General features: G+C 35.9%; 2 protein-coding genes across 2 annotated transcripts; both read left to right on the forward strand.

Moving 5' to 3' along the window:
• The first annotated feature begins 5,869 nt into the window (after nt 1-5,869).
• Nucleotides 5,870-7,412, forward strand: LOC137939560 (WEB family protein At1g75720-like). The gene is made up of 2 exons (XM_068784840.1): nt 5,870-6,191; nt 6,750-7,412. The coding sequence occupies exons 1-2, from the start codon at nt 6,042-6,044 to the stop codon at nt 7,245-7,247; spliced, it is 648 nt and encodes a 215-aa protein (XP_068640941.1). The 5' UTR covers nt 5,870-6,041; the 3' UTR covers nt 7,248-7,412.
• An 8,232-nt stretch (nt 7,413-15,644) lies between these two features.
• LOC137939504 (aquaporin PIP1-2-like) lies at nt 15,645-17,119 on the forward strand. Its single transcript, XM_068784789.1, has 3 exons — nt 15,645-15,752; nt 15,869-15,968; nt 16,148-17,119. Exons 1-3 carry the CDS (start codon nt 15,670-15,672, stop codon nt 16,964-16,966), a joined length of 1,002 nt encoding a protein of 333 aa, XP_068640890.1. The 5' UTR covers nt 15,645-15,669; the 3' UTR covers nt 16,967-17,119.
• The last annotated feature ends 1,632 nt before the right edge of the window (nt 17,120-18,751 follow it).

Genomic DNA, 18,751 nt, shown 5'->3' on the forward strand with positions numbered 1-18,751 from the left:
GGCGACGACGGAAAGGCAGAAAGCAGCCGACGAGGAGGCGGCCACAACAGCGCCCGGAGGGGCTCGATGGTGATGGGGAGGAAGAATTTTTCGCCCTCGCTCTCGCTCCCGCTCTGCTCAACGCTCCTGTCCAGCTCCCTGGTCCCGACTCCTCCGAATCCCTCGAATCCCCCGAATTCGTGCCACTCGTTAAATTAACAAGCCTGCTCGCGACCTTTCGAGCGATCCCGGATCTCGAACTCGGCTCGAGATTCGGGTATACCGAATCAAACCTGGCTCAGTTCGAAGCCACCCCTAGTATTAATGAGTACAAAACGCTTCTGATTTAATACTTACCCCAACATTTTCAGCCGAAGAATCTGCTACATCTCCGAGGTTGATGGAATTGTCTTCCCGCATAAAACAGAGACTGGGAGTGCTGTAAGTATTGTTCAAAGGAGAGTGAAGTATATCCATATTGAATGACTATTGAATCGTCAAACAAAATTAATGAACTTGCCTTCGTGAGAATGGCGTGGCAAGCTTGGCGGGAACAGAACCTTCAAATAAAACATCTACTTCAGCCATCTTCAGTAACATCCTTCTCACGATTTCGCCAAGGTACTTGTCGGAGATTGTTTTCTCAAATATCTGCTTCTATTCAAAGCCAGATTGAAAGAGTAATCAGAGATTTACATCAAGTGTGCAAGCGAAATGATTCCAGTGCTCACCTGCTCACATGGGTTTACGCTTGCTGCATGCAAGGGACCATGTCTTCATTAAACACGGTTATCACAATTATGTGATAAGGTGTTTTACGACATCACCTGCTTCACTGGGTTTTTATACCAATTTAAGGTTATCTGCTGATATGAGTTCATTAATGAGAGCTGACCTATCTTCTTATACGTCTTCAATGGTGTTAGTGATCATTACTGAATGGGAAAAGCATAAAGCCAAATTTGCGGTTATTCTGTACTGTCTTTCTAGTGATAATATGAAATTTTTGGAGGAAGGGTGACAGAATTGGGCACAAACCATTCTTATGGAACCAGGTTTGCTGCCTTTCAGCTTGGGAATATCATTCTATAAAAAACTAGATTTGGGTGAAGGAAGAGGAGAAAATTGAGAGAAAAAAGAGAAAAGATAAGAAAATATTTATGAAGAGCCTGAAATGTTTCATTGGGAACTGTGTTTAAATTCCCACTTCTTAAATAGGTGTTTTGAGTTATAACTTATAAAAATACTTTTATACACTTAATAAAGCTTAATCTCCTTATATCTTCCTAACTACACATCCGATGTACATGAAAATTTAACCACTGATATAATTAACATGTAGAACAAAATTACATAAAGAAAATTAAACACTAAAGTGGTAAAATAACCAAAATACCCCTAAATGTATTTTCTAACACTCTTCCTCAAGGTGGAACATATATTACCAAGAGTCCCAACTTGTCGCAAAATGATATAAATTCTCGCTTACCAAGGGCCTTGGTGAAGACCAACTGATCTCTAGACCGAACAAATGGAGTCACTACTTCTTTTTTCATCACAACATCTCAAATGAAGTGACAATCCACTTTTATATGTTTAGTCCTCTCTTGGAAAACTGTATTACTTGCAATAAAGATCGCAACCTGATTATCACAAAACATGTTCATAGGCTCATCCTAGTTGAAATCTAACTCTCATGCGACTGACCTAACCTACATCAACTCGCTCACTGTGTGAGCCATCACCCTTTATTCATCTTTTGCACTAGATCAGGCTACAACATTTTGCTTTTTAATTCGCCAACATACCAAATTTTCTCCTTAGAAGACACAATATCCAGAGGTTGATTTTCTATCTAGTTTGGACTCTGCATAGTCAGCATCAAAGAAAACCTCTATCTTCATATGATTGTTAGGTCTAAAGAAAAAACTTTTTTCTGGTGCTCCTTTCAAATACTTCAAAATTCTTTGTGTAGCTTTTAAGTGTACTTTCTGAGGATGTTCCATAAACTAGCTCAATATACTTATTGCATAAATTAACTTTCCTACTAACCATCGATATTGTGTTATGTCATTTAATTTGTCATGGAGATCATGTCCCATTTCCATTAGGGTATCAAATAGCTTAACTCCCAATAAATCATACTCTTGAAGCATATCAATGACATACTTACGTTGCATCATCACAACATTTTCTTTACTTTTCACCACTTCAATGCTCAAAAAGTATTTCAACAGTCCCAAGTCTTTAGTTTGAAAATGTGCAAACATATAAGACTTGGTATTATCCTCTATACCAGAAAAATCAATCTCAGATAATATAATATCATTTACATAAACCAAAACCACCACAATTCCAACTTCATCATAAACAAAGAGTGATCACAATGACTCCTCAAGAACCCCATTGATACCACAACCTGGCTGAGTTTTTCAAACCAAGCACGTGGACTTTGCTTCAGCCTGTAAATCGCCTTCTTAAGTTTGCATAGTTTACCACAAAGTAAACTTTATTTTATTGCCTCCAAGCACAATACAATTTGTCTCCATTAAGAGAGTTGTGTTGGTTTTATAAGTTAAACTCAACTTCTGCTAACAGTTGATACAATTGATATTTTTCTTTTTTTCTAATTATTCGATGTCGATGAATTCTACCAAAATGATGTTTTGGTTGGTTTTATACAAGCAACAAAGAAACTCATTTTCAAATTGTTGACAATCATTATTCGATTCTAGAGGCAATTTAATAAATTAATTGAAGGCATTTCCTTTTAATGAATGTTAAATTATTTCACTAGTATGTTTATGTTGTATGTGAACAAGCATCAATCACTAGTCATCTTTTAAAATCCAATGAGCCATTCATTAAAAGATGAACCCTAGTGTCAGATAAGGTTGTGGGCAATGCGGGTAGCAATGAGCCACCATTGACCTCAAATCCAAGCACTATAGCTCCTTCTTCTTGCTCTTGAAATCTTTGTGGATGAGGTTCTTTCTACAAACTTTGGACATGTGTTCCTACAATGTCCTGGTTTCCCACACTCAAAACAAACATCAATTTTCTTATAAAACTTGTCCTTTTTAGTTCTATATTGACCTTTTTTAAAAATATCTTCCTTTTCCTTTAAGTTATTTGAAGATGTCCTAGTGTTGAAACTCACCTCATGTGAGTTTTCTTCACTAGAGTTGTTTTCAACACTCATCTTGGCCTTAAGAGTAATGTTTTTCTTTTTAGGTGACTCTTCCTCAACATCTTGAGGTTCCATCTCATATTTGAGAAGGATCCTAGTAGTTATTTTGATCATAAAGTTCTAAAGTTAGCATTCTCATGAATAATTGTCTTCCTCATGTCCCATGATTTTGGAAATACCTTGAGAAATTTGTCGTTTTGTCTATACAAGGAAATCTGTTCTCCTAGAATGTTCAACTCATTGATTATATGAGTGAATTTAGAGTTCATCTCAGCTATTGACTCACCCGATTTCATTTTGAATTCATCGTATTGGGGTATCAATAAGCTAATTCTAGAGTCTTTAACTATAATGGTTCCTTCAAGTGTGACCTCTAGTTTTTTTCAAATTTCCTTAGCGGTCTTACATATGGAGACCGTGTTGAACTCATTTGGTCCTAAGGCACATAACAAGAGGTTTATGACCATAGAGCTTATCTTCCCTAGTAAGCTCATTGAATTCCTTTGCAACCAAAATACAATTTTCAAGCTTTTAAGGCTCAAAAGGATCATTCTTGGTTACATGCTACATATCACAATCCATGGATTGAAGGAAAAAAAAAAAATTCTTACCTTCCATTATCCATAGTTTGTTCTGTTGAACAAAGGTAAACGATTGATAGATTATCCTTTGGGAAGGAGAAATTTGTCTTGAGATGCCATTTAATCTATTTCAAAATCAAAAAATTGATTTTAATTAAGTGTTTTGGCTTGTTTTGATACCAGGATGCCTAGGCTGTAGGTGTAGAGCTCAACTATAATGCCATATATAATCAGGAGATGGGTGTTTGGGTTGGCTATGAGAAGGAGATGGATCTTAGTGCAATCCCCCTCCTATGACTTAGAGTTTAGGTACCACCGGTGCAACTTAGGCAATTGACTTGGAGAAAATATATGAGGAGCTTGTATGGACGAGGAAGGTAGTCATACAACAGTTAGTAGAGCAAACAAAACAGTTAGCAGTGTAGACACAACAATTAGCTGAGCAACAAACTGTATATGAGTAGGCTTCAAGCTCAAATGATTCAGATGATATATTTGTTGGCTTCTCATGGAATCATATCTTCTTATTGTGATATTAATGGATCGTCTTGACAATTGTTAGGCAGCAGCTCTAGTTCCTCCCACCTTGGTCATTCAAAGCACACTACTCCATGCATATTTTGTATTTTAATTTATTTTTGAATATATTTTAATTTTCTTATTATTTTTTGTGTACAAATTGTATATTCAGCTATATAAATAAAATTTTGAATTTATTTTTTGTCTAATGTGTATTTTTTATTACGTTAAATATTTTAAAAAAGTATACGTGAAAAAAAAATTTTGAAATAAATAATCTTCAACAAAAAATTAGAAGGAAATTTTTTCTAAATAAATAAATAAAATACTTTTATTCAAAATTTTTTATTTCACCAACAAAAGTTTATTCATTTCAAAAATTATTATTAGCAAAACTTTTTTTGTCAACTAATTTTAATAAAATTAAATAAGTATTTGTTGTCAAAAAAATTTAAGAAATTTTTTTATAAAAATAAAAATATTTCTAAGAAATATTTTAGGAAAATAATTTTTTAAAAAAATAGTATTTGTTTTAAAAAATTATCTAAAAAAATTGAAGACAAATATTTTTAAGAAAATTAAAAAAATGGAAATTTTTTGTCAAGAAATATTTATGAATAAATTAAGATAAATTTATCGATGAAAATTTTAGTCTAAAGTACTTCAGAAAAAGAAAAAAATATAGGTGAGAAAAATTTTGCATCAACAAATTTTCTTCTATTGAGAACGAAATTAATTTTTGTGGTAATTATCTTTTGCTGATGGGTTATTCTCAGTAAAAATTTTCAGCAAAAAAAAAAAAAACCAAGAATAACTTTGGATATCTTTTGTTGTTGAGAAAAAAAAAATTATAGTAGGAAAAAGGTGGGCAGAACTTTCACTTAACCTCGGTGGTTGGAAGAGGTTCTACCCATAATTATGTTTTCATAACCTAATTACAAAAAAAAGGACCATAATGAAATTTCCCTGAATTTGAACCAAAACATAAATACCTAGAACTTGAGGATCAAATTAATACAGAAGATATTTGTCAACTGTTTTGACCAAAAAAATATATAAAAAAACCAACGTTAACAACTAACCTCGAAACCCCTTCAGTAACCAGATAAAATGGATTCCAAGAGGGCCCACAGGCCACGAATCATCGTACATATTGAGGAGTATCAACCGTACATAACTACGGTAGGCCCCACGAGGCACAAGATTTGACAGGACAACCCCTGGCGATTATTTTCCGCACTCAGCACTAACAGCAGCCACTAACAGCAGATTTGGAGAAAAAGACCCGAGCTTTGTCCGAACTCCCGAACTGAAAAAGATGGAATGGCAGAAAGAGAAAGGGCGAGCTCCAAAAAGAATGAACAAGATCTCTCTCTGGAAGACGGGTACCTTTCGTCGTCTTTAGGTGCACCGTCTCCCTCCCTCTCTCCTGAATCAGGGCCGTCCACCCTCGCTGGCTTCTTCTTCAATTCATAGAAGCAGAAACAAGTGAAGTGGACGCGAAGAAACGAAGCGTACTAACAATATTCTAATTATTTCTCCTTATTATTGTTGTTACGCTCTTAAGCCAATCGCCCCTTTCGTTTTCTTCGAGTTCCTAACGACTTGTGCGCAGAGGAGGATAAAAGGGTTCCAATCTCTTCTCTTCTTTTTCCGTGATCATTATCAGCGCTTCTCTTGCCTTATCTCTCTCTCTGTCTGGTCTCTCTTTTGCCCTGAGTTTCTGCATGTAAGGATCGGATATTTGGTGCGTGCGGTTTTAGAAGGACGGAATGGAGAGAGAAGAAGGTGTGGGGGCGGTGGCGGTTCTTCATCGAGCGGAGATTGATACCAGTGCGCCATTTCGATCGGTTAAGGAAGCTGTAGCGTTGTTCGGCGAGAAGGTTTTGGCCGGCCAGGTTTATGCCAATAAACTTAAAGAGGTTCTCTTTCTCTCTCTCTCTTTCTCTGTTTCGCTCTCTTTCTCTCTCTTTCAGTGTAAATGAGAGCGAGAAGATGTGGAACCGAGATGCTTTCATTTGATTTTTTTCCAGTCCAAATGTTCTCTTGCTGAGAGTAGAATTCCTGAAAGATATTAACTGAGGCCTTCGTAGCTGATTTCATGGACTTCTGGTTAAAATTACTTACTAGCTATTTCATGGAATTCAGCCTTCAATTCATTCCTTTAGCCTATTACAGAAGCTTCATTATAAAGAAGCACTAATGGCATCCCAGTAGTCCCTTTACACTTTACATTAAGAAATTCCTTCTCGGACGAATATGCCTTTTCACGTGGTGGTGAGATCATCTTCTTCAAACTTCCAACAGTGATTTACTTTTTGTCTTGTAAATACAAAAGCAGTGATTCCCAGATTCCACTTCTCCCACTGAAATGAAAGCAATATACTTAGATTAACAAACAGTTCGTGATATTACACGCCATAGTTTTGGCATTTGATCTATATCAAGCTGTCTGAATACAAAATATACTTCTGTTGTAGATTCAAGCTGCGATCGGCGAGAGCGGACATGGGCATTCTAAGCTTGGCACCATCACAGCCGAACTTGAAGAAACTAGGGAGAGCCTAAAGAAAGCCAAGGAAGAAAGCGAGCAAATGGCCAATAGCTTAATATCTCTCAAAGAAGAGCTAGAACAAACAAAGAGAGAGCTGCTTCAGTTGAAGGCTAAGGAGCTGGAAAAGCGACCGATGGAGAAAGAGATTGAAGACCTTAAGTTTGTTGAAGACACGATCAGCGTCGATATCGACCAGCAACCACCCCATCAAGGAATGGAATTTGAAAGGAAGAGGTATGTGAAGTTTGCCAGCCCACCTCTAGCTCAAGTGATCTATTCAACAGACAGGGATGACATTCAGTTGGAGAGACACCCTTCTCTGAAGAAGAAGAAAAAGAAGCCATTGATCCCTCTAATTGGAGGGTTTTTCACTAGGAAGAAGGCAGCTGAAGTGGGTGTCGTCCCCAGAGCTCAAAGAGCATAGATGAATCCTGGGTTTGACCAGTTTTAGCCATGTTTGGTTCAATAATCATTTGCTGATGATGGAGGAGATGTAATCAATTAGGGATTTTTGTTTTCTTTACTCTGTAAACTTTCTTTTTGAATTCGTGTTGCAGTCGACTGCAACAATTTGAAAGAGGCAAGAAAAGGGAAGGAGTTTGGAAATAAAACCGCAGTAATCATATGCCTGAATGTCTTCATGATTTAAGTTTTTATTTAGAAGTGTGAGATTATCCTTAAGTAAGCTTTAATTATAGGAGAAGATATGTCTTAATATAGGATAAGATAACTCCTATTGGTTAGAGATATCTACAATGAAAGGATAGTTAGTTCGAAATATATACAATTGTTGGAAGATGGACCCAAACCCACACGACCAAGGAAGACTCACACATCTAAGTGTGTTAGAAGATGACCTCATGCCTATAAGACAAGGAAGGCCCACACATCCAAGAGATGTGGCCCACATGCCCATACAGTGATAACAGGAAAGTAAATGAAAAGTCATCTCATAGAGATGACAAATATACAATTAGTTTAAGCTTCAGGGGTATTATTGTAATACTATAGTTTGATCAATCTATAAATTGAACTTTAGGGGAAGGGTTAGGACAATAAGTTCATAACCTCTTCTTCCTCCTATATCTCCCATTGGGTGTCTTTCTATTTTTCTACATGAGCTAAATCAATGGAGTCCTAAAAATCAACAATGATGAGAGATAGAAAAAAGATAAATAGTTGGAGATATGTTCACTAAGACATAGAAGGAGGAAGAAGTGGTGGAATAGTAGAAAAGGTCTAACACCCCCTTGCAAGCTCAAAAGGATGAGTCCCCAAGAGTGGTCATTACAAAGAAGACTAGGAGGATGAAAAAATGGTTTCATAAAAAAAACATAGCGAGAGATAAGAATTTTAGAATAATTCTTGTGGGAAAGACTGTAGTCAAGGAATATGCACCAACAACTCTTAAAATTGAAGCTTTGTCATCCCAAAGGCACTAAGACATGGATAACACAGTGAGCCAAAAACACATAATATAGATTAATTCCGCACAAATCCATTTAAGAACTCATATGGAGACGTACTTTGAAGAAACGGAGTTTCAAAATGGACTAAGTCTTAACTATATGAAGGTGCTTATGCTTTGCGACTCCATTTTTCTTAGGAGTGCCAGGGCAAGAGATCCAATGTATGGTACCACATTGATGAACAAAATTGGTGAAGGTTATGGTCGATAAACTTTCTCCTTGCATCTCGCTGAATATATTTCACCTTATTATTAAAAATATTCTCAACCGTGCAAATAAACATGGAAAAATTGAAATAACATCGAACTTGTTCACTAGTGGATAATACTATATGAATTGAATGAAGTCATCAACAAGAGCAATATAATAATGAAATCCATCTAAAGAAGTTTGAGGAGTCGAGCTCATACACTATAGTGAAAGATATTAAGTAAAAGAAGTACACCTGATTCCTTAATTTTCAATGGGCAACTTATTACTATTACCAAGTTGACAATTCCCACAAAGGGACTTGCTACATAGAGTGGATGATATAGATAGTTCATTCTAAAGTTGATGAAGTGTTCAAGTTGATGGGTGACCCAATCAAGCATGCCATAAAATAGAAGATGCTTTATTTTCCAAAAGAAGAGTTTTATTTGATGAAACAAATGTAAAGGAATAAAGGCATGTCCCTTTTTTCCCACATTTCTAACAAAGATTGCATAGATCGAGAGAAAAGAAAGGGGAGGGATTGTTGCCCACTCCTTTCTCTCCAATTTTAGTTAAGTATTGAATATATTTCAATAATGTTACCTATTTTTATAATTTTTTGAAGTTTTAGTAATTTGTACGAATCATTTATTTACCTATTTGTTTATGCATTCATCTAGTTACCCACCCATATATATATAGACAAATTGTATTAAAGAATACCCAATTCAGACACAATAGGTGTAGACAAAATTAATATTACACGAATACACAGTTGATCCAATAAGAAAAGTCATTTGGTGCGAAACATGCGAAACAACTATCTCAACCGTCAGATCAAGAGTGTAAGTTTTACCCTTTGTTATAACTTTCAATTTGAGATAGGTTCATCTAGAACTTTGGTAAATCTATAGATAGAAAGGTCATGCTAGATTTTGAATCTAGCAAATTTCTAGGGAAGATTATTTTGTAATTTTGAACATGCACGTAGCTTAAAAGAGAGCCGAAATCTCATTTGTGTAATTGTAGCGAATAGAGTTATCATAAATGGAATTTTCCAAGCACAGGTTATTGGGCAGTTAATACCAATAGGGGAACATCGATAGTAAAAGATTCTGTGTTCATTTTGTGATGTGTGAATTTTTGTTTATTTTATTTGCATATTTACCTAATTTAATTCTTGAACACCTTAAGTTTTTAAACTTAAAATTCTCAATTATCCTTCTTTTGAGAAGCCACTTGGGTCAACAGTGATAGCTTCCATTTCTCTTGTAGTACTTTTTGTTAAAACAAAGAGCAAAAGAGGAGATATAAGATTTTTTTTTGCACAAGCAATGGTGGATTGTCCCTTTGGTTGTGCCAGGAAAGAGGAACAAGACAGTTCCCTTGCAGAGTGGAATGGAGGGAAGGGGAGCAACCTCTCATTGTTTCTATAAGGGAAGGGAAGGCACCAAACCTTTTTTTGGCTTGGCCAGAGTACCTCGTCCTTGTGTAAAAAAAGGAGATGTGCCCCTTCCATTGTTACTTTTTTTTTTTTTTCTGCATGGGAAGGAGCTCTCTGCCTTTGATGTGGCCAAATTAGAAAGGAGAGGAAGTGTCACCCCTCCAAGGTAGAGAGAGAGAGAGAGAGAGAGAGAGAGAGAGAGAGAGAGAGAGAGAGAGAGAGAGAGAGAGAGAGAGAGAGATGTGCCCCTTCCATTGTTCCTTTTTTTTTTTTTCTGCATGGGAAGGCGCTCTCTGCCTTTGATGTGGCCAAATTAGAAAGGAGAGGAAGTGTCACCCCTCCACAAGGTAGAGAGAGAGAGACAGAGAGAGAGACAGAGAGAGAAAAGTTCTTCTTGGTTCTCTCTTCCTTACATCGTTCTCATTTGTCTCCGCGTTGTTTTTTAGATTAAATCATCATCTGATCAGCTACACTACAGAATACAGGCAGGCTTTAAATTCACAAGCAGTTACCACTTCTTGGTGCCTCTCCCGTGAATCGTTTTTATAAACGAAACTAATCGTTCATTGTGAAGTTGTTTTTGAAGCGGGGGGATTGGCTGTTTCTCTTTCGTTCATAACTCTCTGTAATCTTCTTCTTCCCCTTTAATTTAACCTTGGTCGGTTGCAGTGAATAACGGATACGGTGGGACTGCACAGCACATGTGATCATGTGCGTACAAGTTCGTGGTTGAAATGGAGCCCACCCAAGCCACTGACGTTATTATAAGTCTCACGAATCGCGACCCCTGGCATTGAGATTCTCATGCTGATGGACATGGCTTCCCCTACGTTTCAAGAGAACGTGGATTACAGAGGGAGAGGAGGCGGCGGGAAGACGAGAGGGAGAGAAGGGAAGAGCATCAAGGGAGGCCTCTGTATGCTGAAGCTCGGCAGGTGGAGCGGGCGCGCCTCGCCCATGTCGTTGCTGGACAGGTTTCGCGAGGTGGTTTACCGGCTGATCATGTTGTCCGCCATTTCTAAAGGGACACAACACAGTGAGGCGGCGTGCGGTGGCGGCAGCGTTCGTCGGGGGTATTACTCGCAGGAATCGTATAATAGCGAGGCGTTGGCGGATTGTATAGAGTTTATTAAGAAGTCGGCGACGACGGACGGAGGTCGGGATTCGGTGGCGAGTGCCGATGAGGTGCATTTGGGCCCTACTGCTTTGCCTGTTATATGAATAGTCTTTGTGAGCTTTTTGTACTTCTGTTTGTGATTCTTTCTTCCTTTTGAAGGGTCTGGGAAGAAAAAAATTTCATGTAAGAATACACTGTTATAAAAGGTTTCTTAATTTGAAATTTGAGCTTCTCTTCTTCTTTCAATATGTGGGTTTGTCAAAGTTTGATCATTTGGCTATAAAAGATTACATAATTTGAAAAGCTTCTGCTGCCTCTTTCTGGTAATGGGTTTATCAGAGTTTCTTTGGCCATGTATAAGGTTCCACGACTTGTATATATTCTGCCTCTTTCTCTGTTATTGGGTTGATTAAAGTTTCATTTGGCCTCCTCCTCCTCCTCCTCTTCTCTCTCTCTCTCTCTCTCTCTCTCTCTCTCTCTCTCTCTCTAGCTTGTCAGCCTGATAGGGTACATCTGTTTGGTTTATTAATCTGCTAATTAGCTTATTAGATTAGTATGTGTAGCATTCTTTTTAGTTTTAACATAAATAAGCAGGCTCTGGAGCAGCAATGGTGGCCTCTAGAAGAGCAGGAGTTGTTGTCTGTAGACCAGAATCTGGACCATTTGCACTTTTTAATGGTGATCTCTACATGGGCAGGTTAGGTCTAGAAGGGGAATTTGGAAGTGCTCATCTTCCATTCCATGTGCAATGAAGATTTTTAATAGTGGCTAATAATTATTAGTATCAATTAAAAAAGAAGCTCATATTAATTTATATATACTTATGATTACTAACAAGGGATTTCTCATTGGGTGGGAGTTTTAATGCATTAGGTGACAAACAGTTTAAGAATCTAATGGTGGTGGTCAATATTTAATGGATTTTTTATAGATAATTAGACTCATTTATTCTTGATTTTACTTTTGTAAGATCTTCTAAACAAGGGTTATGTACACCATTAAGAAAGTTGAAAAATCACTCATTGCCTTATGTTATATATTGGTATTTACATACATCGATCCTAACTGTAACATTTTAGTACAATAATATTTACTTTCTCTTTTTCCTATCATGTGGAACTGACCTATTTGATGTCCATTAAGGGATTATTTGAGTTATTACATGAAAAAAGTATACAATTGTTTTGGATCAAATTTTAAATTTCATTGGGAAATAATTTTTTGTCAGGTTTCTTATGTTTTTGCCTTTTTAATTTATTTTTTTATATTTTATGTTAGAGATATAGAAAAATCATTTTTTCTATTTCGTTTAAATTTTTTTTCTAAGACCATAGAAATTGATATAAAAATTTCTATCCTCTTAAACCGACACAAAAGGCTAAAAATGTTTGGGTGGTCTTGACCATAACATCTTGTCATATCATTTTACGTAAGGGAAAATATCTCCTCACTCTACTGAAAAATTCAAGACATTTAGACTAATATAACAAGATGCCTTATGTTTCTAGAAAGGGAATTTTACTACATTACACATTTTTTACAAATATTGATAAAATAACTAACTTCCATACTTAATATGAAAAATACCCAACTTTGACTAATCAACGGCCCAGATATACAATCCAAGAAGACACGTCAACCATGATCGCTTATGTGCTGACATGTCATCACGCCACATTAGCAACAAAAATAATTACCGCTATGTCACCTAACATGTCATCAAATCACCATGTCATCACAACACATCATCAACGTGCCACGTCAGTACTCCACATCAGCATACATTTTTCTCCCATTTTTTGTTCATTATTGACTTAAGTTATTTTTTAATTTAAAAAATATTAATTTTTGGTTTTATATATCTTACACAATTCATTACCTTTTATTTAATATAATAAAAATATTAAATTATTTTTAAAAAATGTAATTAATACCTTACATTATCAATTTAAGATATTATTAATTTAAGACAATATTTTGGAAAAAAATTAATTGTTTTAAAATCTTATTTGTCGGTACATATTTTATAACCTTCTTTTTTATTAAAAAAATATAAAATTTGTATATTAGTTAATATAAAAAAATTATTTAAAAATATTTTAGTGTTTAAAAATCTTATTATAGGTACGCATTTCATTGCCTTCTATTTATTGTAATAAATTATCAAATTTTTATATTAATTATTTTAAAAATATTTTTAAATGTAATTAACACCTTTCATAATTGATTTAAGATATTTTATAATTTAAAACAAAATTATAAAATATTTTAATTTTAAAAATATTTAATATTCTAATTTAATATATTTTTTTATAAATAGAAGGTAATAAAACACATATTATTAAATAAAAGTTTTAAAAAACTTAAATCTATTTTTCACATATTTTTAAAATTTAAAAATATCTTAAATCAATAGTGAAATGAAAATAATAGATTAGAATATGAATTTTTAATTAGTTAATATAAAATTTTTATAATTATTTTTATAAATAGAAAGTAATAAAAAATTAACCAACATATAAGATGTTTTGAAACTAATTTTTTAAAATTTTTAAAATTTCTTAAATCTATAATCAAAGGTGTAAATCAATTTTGAAAATGTTTTTTTAATAATTAATATACAAGTTTTATATTTTTTTAAATAAATAGAAGGTAATGAAACGTGTTCGAATAAATAAGATTTTTAAAAACTTAAATAATTTTTTACAAATTATTTTAAAATTTTAAAAATATCTTAAATATTTTATAAAAGGTGTTAAATAGGAAAGAATATGTGTTTTTAATTAATTAGTATAAAATATTTTTTATTATGAAAAAGAAGGTAATAAAATATCTATCAACAAATAAGATTTTTAAAAACTAATTTTTTTAAAAAATATTGTATTAAATTAAATAAATAATAAATCAATAATGTAAGGTATTAATTATATTAAAAAATATTTTTAAAATAATTATTAATCATAATTTTAATTTTTATTATATTAAATAAAATATAATGAAATTATTAAGATTTTTAAAACCATAAATTAAAGTTTTTTTAATTTATAAAATAACTTTAATCAATAATAAAGGAAAATGGGAGAAAAAAGATATGCTAAGATGGAGTGCTAATGTGGCAATATGATACCTTGTTACGATGACATGGCATCCTACATGGATAATGGTATGGCAATTTGATGGCGTGTTTGGTGACTTAGGTGTTAATTTTCTTTGGTGGTGATATGGTACCATGTAAGTGGTCAGTACTAACGTGTCACCTTAAACTGTACACATGTGTAGTTGATCGGTCAAAGTTGAGTATTCTTTATATTAAGTTTGGAAGTTGGTTATTTGTGTTAATATTTATAAAAAATTAGGTATTATAGTAAAATTCCATTCTAGAAATGGTCCCAGATTTCTATGATTGACTCGGATGGAGAGTCAAAGATTTGCTAAAACAACAAATCGTGGTGTCTTTGAACAGTCTCATACATGATTGGATTCCTTAACAAGAGTGATTCTGGTTGAGCAATTAGCCCCTCTGGTCAGTAATCTACAACCATCATTTGCCCTTAAAAAATTTCTATGATTCTCATTGCAATTTAAATTATTCAAAGAATGGAACCCACTTGGGGAATCAATCATATCTCTTTGATTCATTATTTAGTCACCTAGCTAGTTAATTAAATGTCATTACTCATTGAAAAAAAAAAAACTTCCACAAAGCTCATTACAATCATTTACATTTGTAAGTTTGATTTAAACTCATTACACTTAAGTGGGTTGATCCAATACGAAAAATCATTTGGTGCGAAACGTACGAAACGCTATTTCAGTCATCTGATCATGATCAATAGTTATCTCAGCTATCTGAACCGTTCTATCAACGACTATCGCAGCCGTCTGATAAACGGCTATCTTAATCATTCGATCATGATCGATTGACTGAGATAGTCGCCAAATAGTTTTTCGTATTGGATCAACCCTGTGCAATTAAATTTTCAAATGCTTTGTAAATATATCATTGTGATTACTTCATGAGTTATAGATGATGGTTAATGCATGCCCATGCAAAGGAAAAATCCAGGATTTTTTAATGCTGGAATAATTTATTTAATTCTATCCTCCTCTGCACTGAATGCTTCATATAGTATGCCCCCGGATTTCCTGCTGCAATCAGGGTTATACATTCATGTGGTCACATGCTACTTGAACAAACTGTTTATTGGTCATTTGATGTTTCAAAAGTCAGGATTAATGGGTAACAGTTTAAGCAAAAGTAGGATCATGACAGATATATAAGCTTAGAAACCCAATACTGACACCGAAAATTTTAAGGGGAAGTAATTACGGCCACCTCCGCTGTGCTGGGGTACTTAATTATTTAGAGCTAGATTCCAAGGGACTTCTGGGCTTCTCGCTGGCTCGTCGTCAGAAGGGGAAACGATTTGAAAAGATACAGGTCTCCATTAAATGGAGCTGATGAGAAGCCGTTGAAAAGAGTGGGAAGAGTCAAATTTTGAAAATATCAGATGGGTCGCATTTGATGACATTGTATTACTCCTCTATGATTCTTAGTCTTCTACTATAAAATCCAGCTTCAACCTTGCGAGAGTACCGGTTAGTGGAAGGGAGAAAAGCTGCAATGGTTGACACTTTTGCAGGTCCGGGAGATGAAGAAAGCCCAGACGGTGGAAGCAAAGTTCTGCCTTTCTCTACGACACCAGGGTATCTACTGCCTTTCTCTGTTCTTCTCTAATCTTGTTCTCTTCCGCGTTTTTGTGTCAAATTATCTAATGCGGAAGTGTTTAATTACTTCTATTCTTCTTCTTTGTTTCTTTTAGATCTGAAGCAGGGAAGAGAGAAGAGGTGAGCAAAGGTTCAGCTACTTTCCGGCAATTGCTCTCTGAGAGGTTGGGGTTCGAAGAACTTGTCTCTTCGTCGGTAGGTTCTTGGTTAGAATAACCAAAACGCCATTTACTTTCTTTTCCAGATGCTGAAATTCAATTAGTAATTCATGCATGGAGAGTTCCTGTCGCAGTGGCGAGAGTCACTGTGTTTTTTTTTCTGGACAAATTTATCCTCGTCGGTTCGAATAATTTCTGTCTGAATTTATTTCTCAGCTGTGGCGAGCTTCTGTGGCAGAGATCCTTGGCACGGCAGTTCTTGTTTTTCTCATCGACACCATTGTCATTTCCTCCTTCCAGACTGACACGAAAACCCCGAATCTGCTCATCTCATTCCTCATCTTCCTGTGCGTTACCATACTACTACTGGCAACAATACCCATGTCAGGCGGCCACATAAACCCTATCATCAGCTTCTCCGCCGCCCTCTTGGGCAACATATCCCCCACTCGAGCTACCATTTACATCGTCGCCCAGTGCTGCGGCGGAGTCCTGGGAGCGCTTGGCCTCAGGGCCGTCGTAGGCCATACGATTGAGAACGCCTTCATGCTTGGTGGGTGCACTCTAAGGGTGGTGGCGCAAGGCACAGAAGAAACCGTCCCCATGGGAGTCGAAACCAGTCAGGGCCTCTGGCTCGAGATCATCTGCACTTTTATCTTCCTCTACAGCTCCATCTGGATCGCGTTTGACAGTCGACAGGCCCGAGCGCACGGTCCAGTCATCGTGTGCTCCATTGTGGGTGCCGTGCTGGGGCTCCTGGTATTTGTCTCTCTAACAGTGACAAAACAAAAGGGATACTCAGGCGCAGGGATGAACCCAGCAAGATGCATCGGGGCCGCACTTGTTCGTGGAGGCCAGCTCTGGGATGATCACTGGGTGTACTGGGTCGGACCTGCCATCGCTTGTGTGATCTTCTATTTGTACATCAAGGTCTCTCCTCGACAACATTTTCAAATAGATCATGAATTCCAGTATGATTTTGTCACCACAGTGAAGGTCTTGTGGTCGAGAACCCCTCACAGGTCTTCGATTTAGGGTGGGCACTGCCCACCATTAAACGTATAAAAGATAGGTGTAAGCATATGATATGAAAGTGAGTTTCATGGTTGATGGTTTTAGAGATTACATGAAATGAATATATTATTATGGCTCGATTTTTACATATGACTTCAACATATGGTAAGAAGCATGGGCACATAAAGAAATAATTACTTGGACGTAGAAGACAGTGGGTATTACTGGCTTGAGTAATGTGTAACATTTAATATATGTATTCAGGGACATTGCCGTCTAGTCTATATGCTGAAGAGAAGTCTTACTCTTTTTAGTTGGAAATCATAAATGTCACCATTCAAAAATATTATAAAAACCGAACCGAATGTGCTCAATGAACTAGTTTCTAATGGATTTGATCCATTGTCAAATTTACCATCGCAGCTTTAATATTTCATCAATTAAATATGTGTCAAAATTTTTATCCTATGTAAAATGGGTTAAAGATGACAATTTGGTGATTAGTTAGCCTATTAATAGTATGGAAGAACATGAAGCTAACAATGTTGTTCACTTAGAAACAACCAAACACATTTGGGATAATTGTACAAAGTTATTCTAGTACGGAGAATTTACAACAGTTATATGATGTGTTACAAAATATGCCTAATACTAAGCAAGAGGACAATTTTCATGAATATTTGGCTCAATTTCACGATTTAATACAAGAGTGGAAGATGATCACTCAACCATATTCCACCGACATCTCGGTTCAAGAACAACAAAGGGAAGCTTTAGTTGCATCCATTTGTTTGACAAATATCAAACCTGTTGGGTGTACGACCAAAGTCCCACATTGGCTAGAAGTGGGGAGGATCATGGATATATATGTATGGACAATAGTCTCCATTGGTATGATACGTTTTTGGAGTAAAGCCCAAGAACAAATCTATGACGGCTTAGGCCCAAAGTAGACAATATCATACCAATGTGGAGAAATGTACTGTCCATAGTCCTTACAAATGATATCAGAGCTTATGCCCCGGAGTTAGCCATGGTGGATGAATCCTCTGAATGTCTAACGAAGGTAGTGGGCCTCTATTAGATTCTTCATGGACGTTTCCTGGTCACAACACGGTGAAGAGGAGTTGATCTGGATAGAGCAAACTCTCGAAACAAGTGGTACTCTATGTAAGGCGTGTGCTTCCTACGCATTGGAGTAGAGAATCTGAGTTGGTAGAGAGTGTACAAATGGATGATTGTTTGAGGGGAAACTCGGTGGTCCTTTGTTCGAGGGAAAGATTGTTGGGTATACAACCAAAGTCCCACATTGGCCAGAAGTGGGGAGGATTATGGATATAAATGTATGGATGATAGTCTCCATTGGTATGAGGCTTTTTGGGGCAAAGCCCAAAAACAAATCCATGAGGGTTTAGGCCCAAAGTGGACAATATCATACCAATGTGGAGAAATGTAGTGTACATAGTTTTACAAAGCCTTACCTTGAAGTTGCCGAAAAATCAACTTTTTAGCTCTTCCACAATTCTATCTTTCAATTAGTGCCAGTTTGCTATGAATTCTAGTTAATTCTCCCACCTCAAATAATGATGTTTCATCTGCTATTTATTCAGGTAATAGAGGTGCCACATCCTCCAATCGAGGTCATGGCAAAAATTATTAAAGAGGAGGAAAAAAGGAGGTAGAAGCGGTTCAAGCTCTTCTAGAACATATACTCGGGTATGTACTTGTTGTGGTGGCCAAAACCACCTTGTGGAGACTTGTTAGAAACTCCATGGTAAATAGGAATAGGCTAGGGCTACTCCAGCC

The sequence above is a fragment of the Aristolochia californica genome, unplaced genomic scaffold, assembly GCF_029961685.1.
Source record: "Aristolochia californica isolate CCGP_79_NKW_82.1479 unplaced genomic scaffold, dmAriCali1.0.hap1 SCAF_8, whole genome shotgun sequence".
Classification (NCBI taxonomy): Eukaryota; Viridiplantae; Streptophyta; class Magnoliopsida; order Piperales; family Aristolochiaceae; genus Aristolochia; species Aristolochia californica.

Coding starts and splice junctions, on each gene's coding strand:
- LOC137939504 (XM_068784789.1), top strand. CDS start 15,670: ATGGTTGACACTTTTGCAGGTCCGGGAGATGAAGAAAGCCCAGACGGT. Junction 15,753..15,868: donor CCTTTCTCTACGACACCAGG/GTATCTACTGCC, acceptor TGTTTCTTTTAG/ATCTGAAGCAGGGAAGAGAG. Junction 15,969..16,147: donor AAGAACTTGTCTCTTCGTCG/GTAGGTTCTTGG, acceptor TTTATTTCTCAG/CTGTGGCGAGCTTCTGTGGC.
- LOC137939560 (XM_068784840.1), top strand. CDS start 6,042: ATGGAGAGAGAAGAAGGTGTGGGGGCGGTGGCGGTTCTTCATCGAGCG. Junction 6,192..6,749: donor ATGCCAATAAACTTAAAGAG/GTTCTCTTTCTC, acceptor CTTCTGTTGTAG/ATTCAAGCTGCGATCGGCGA.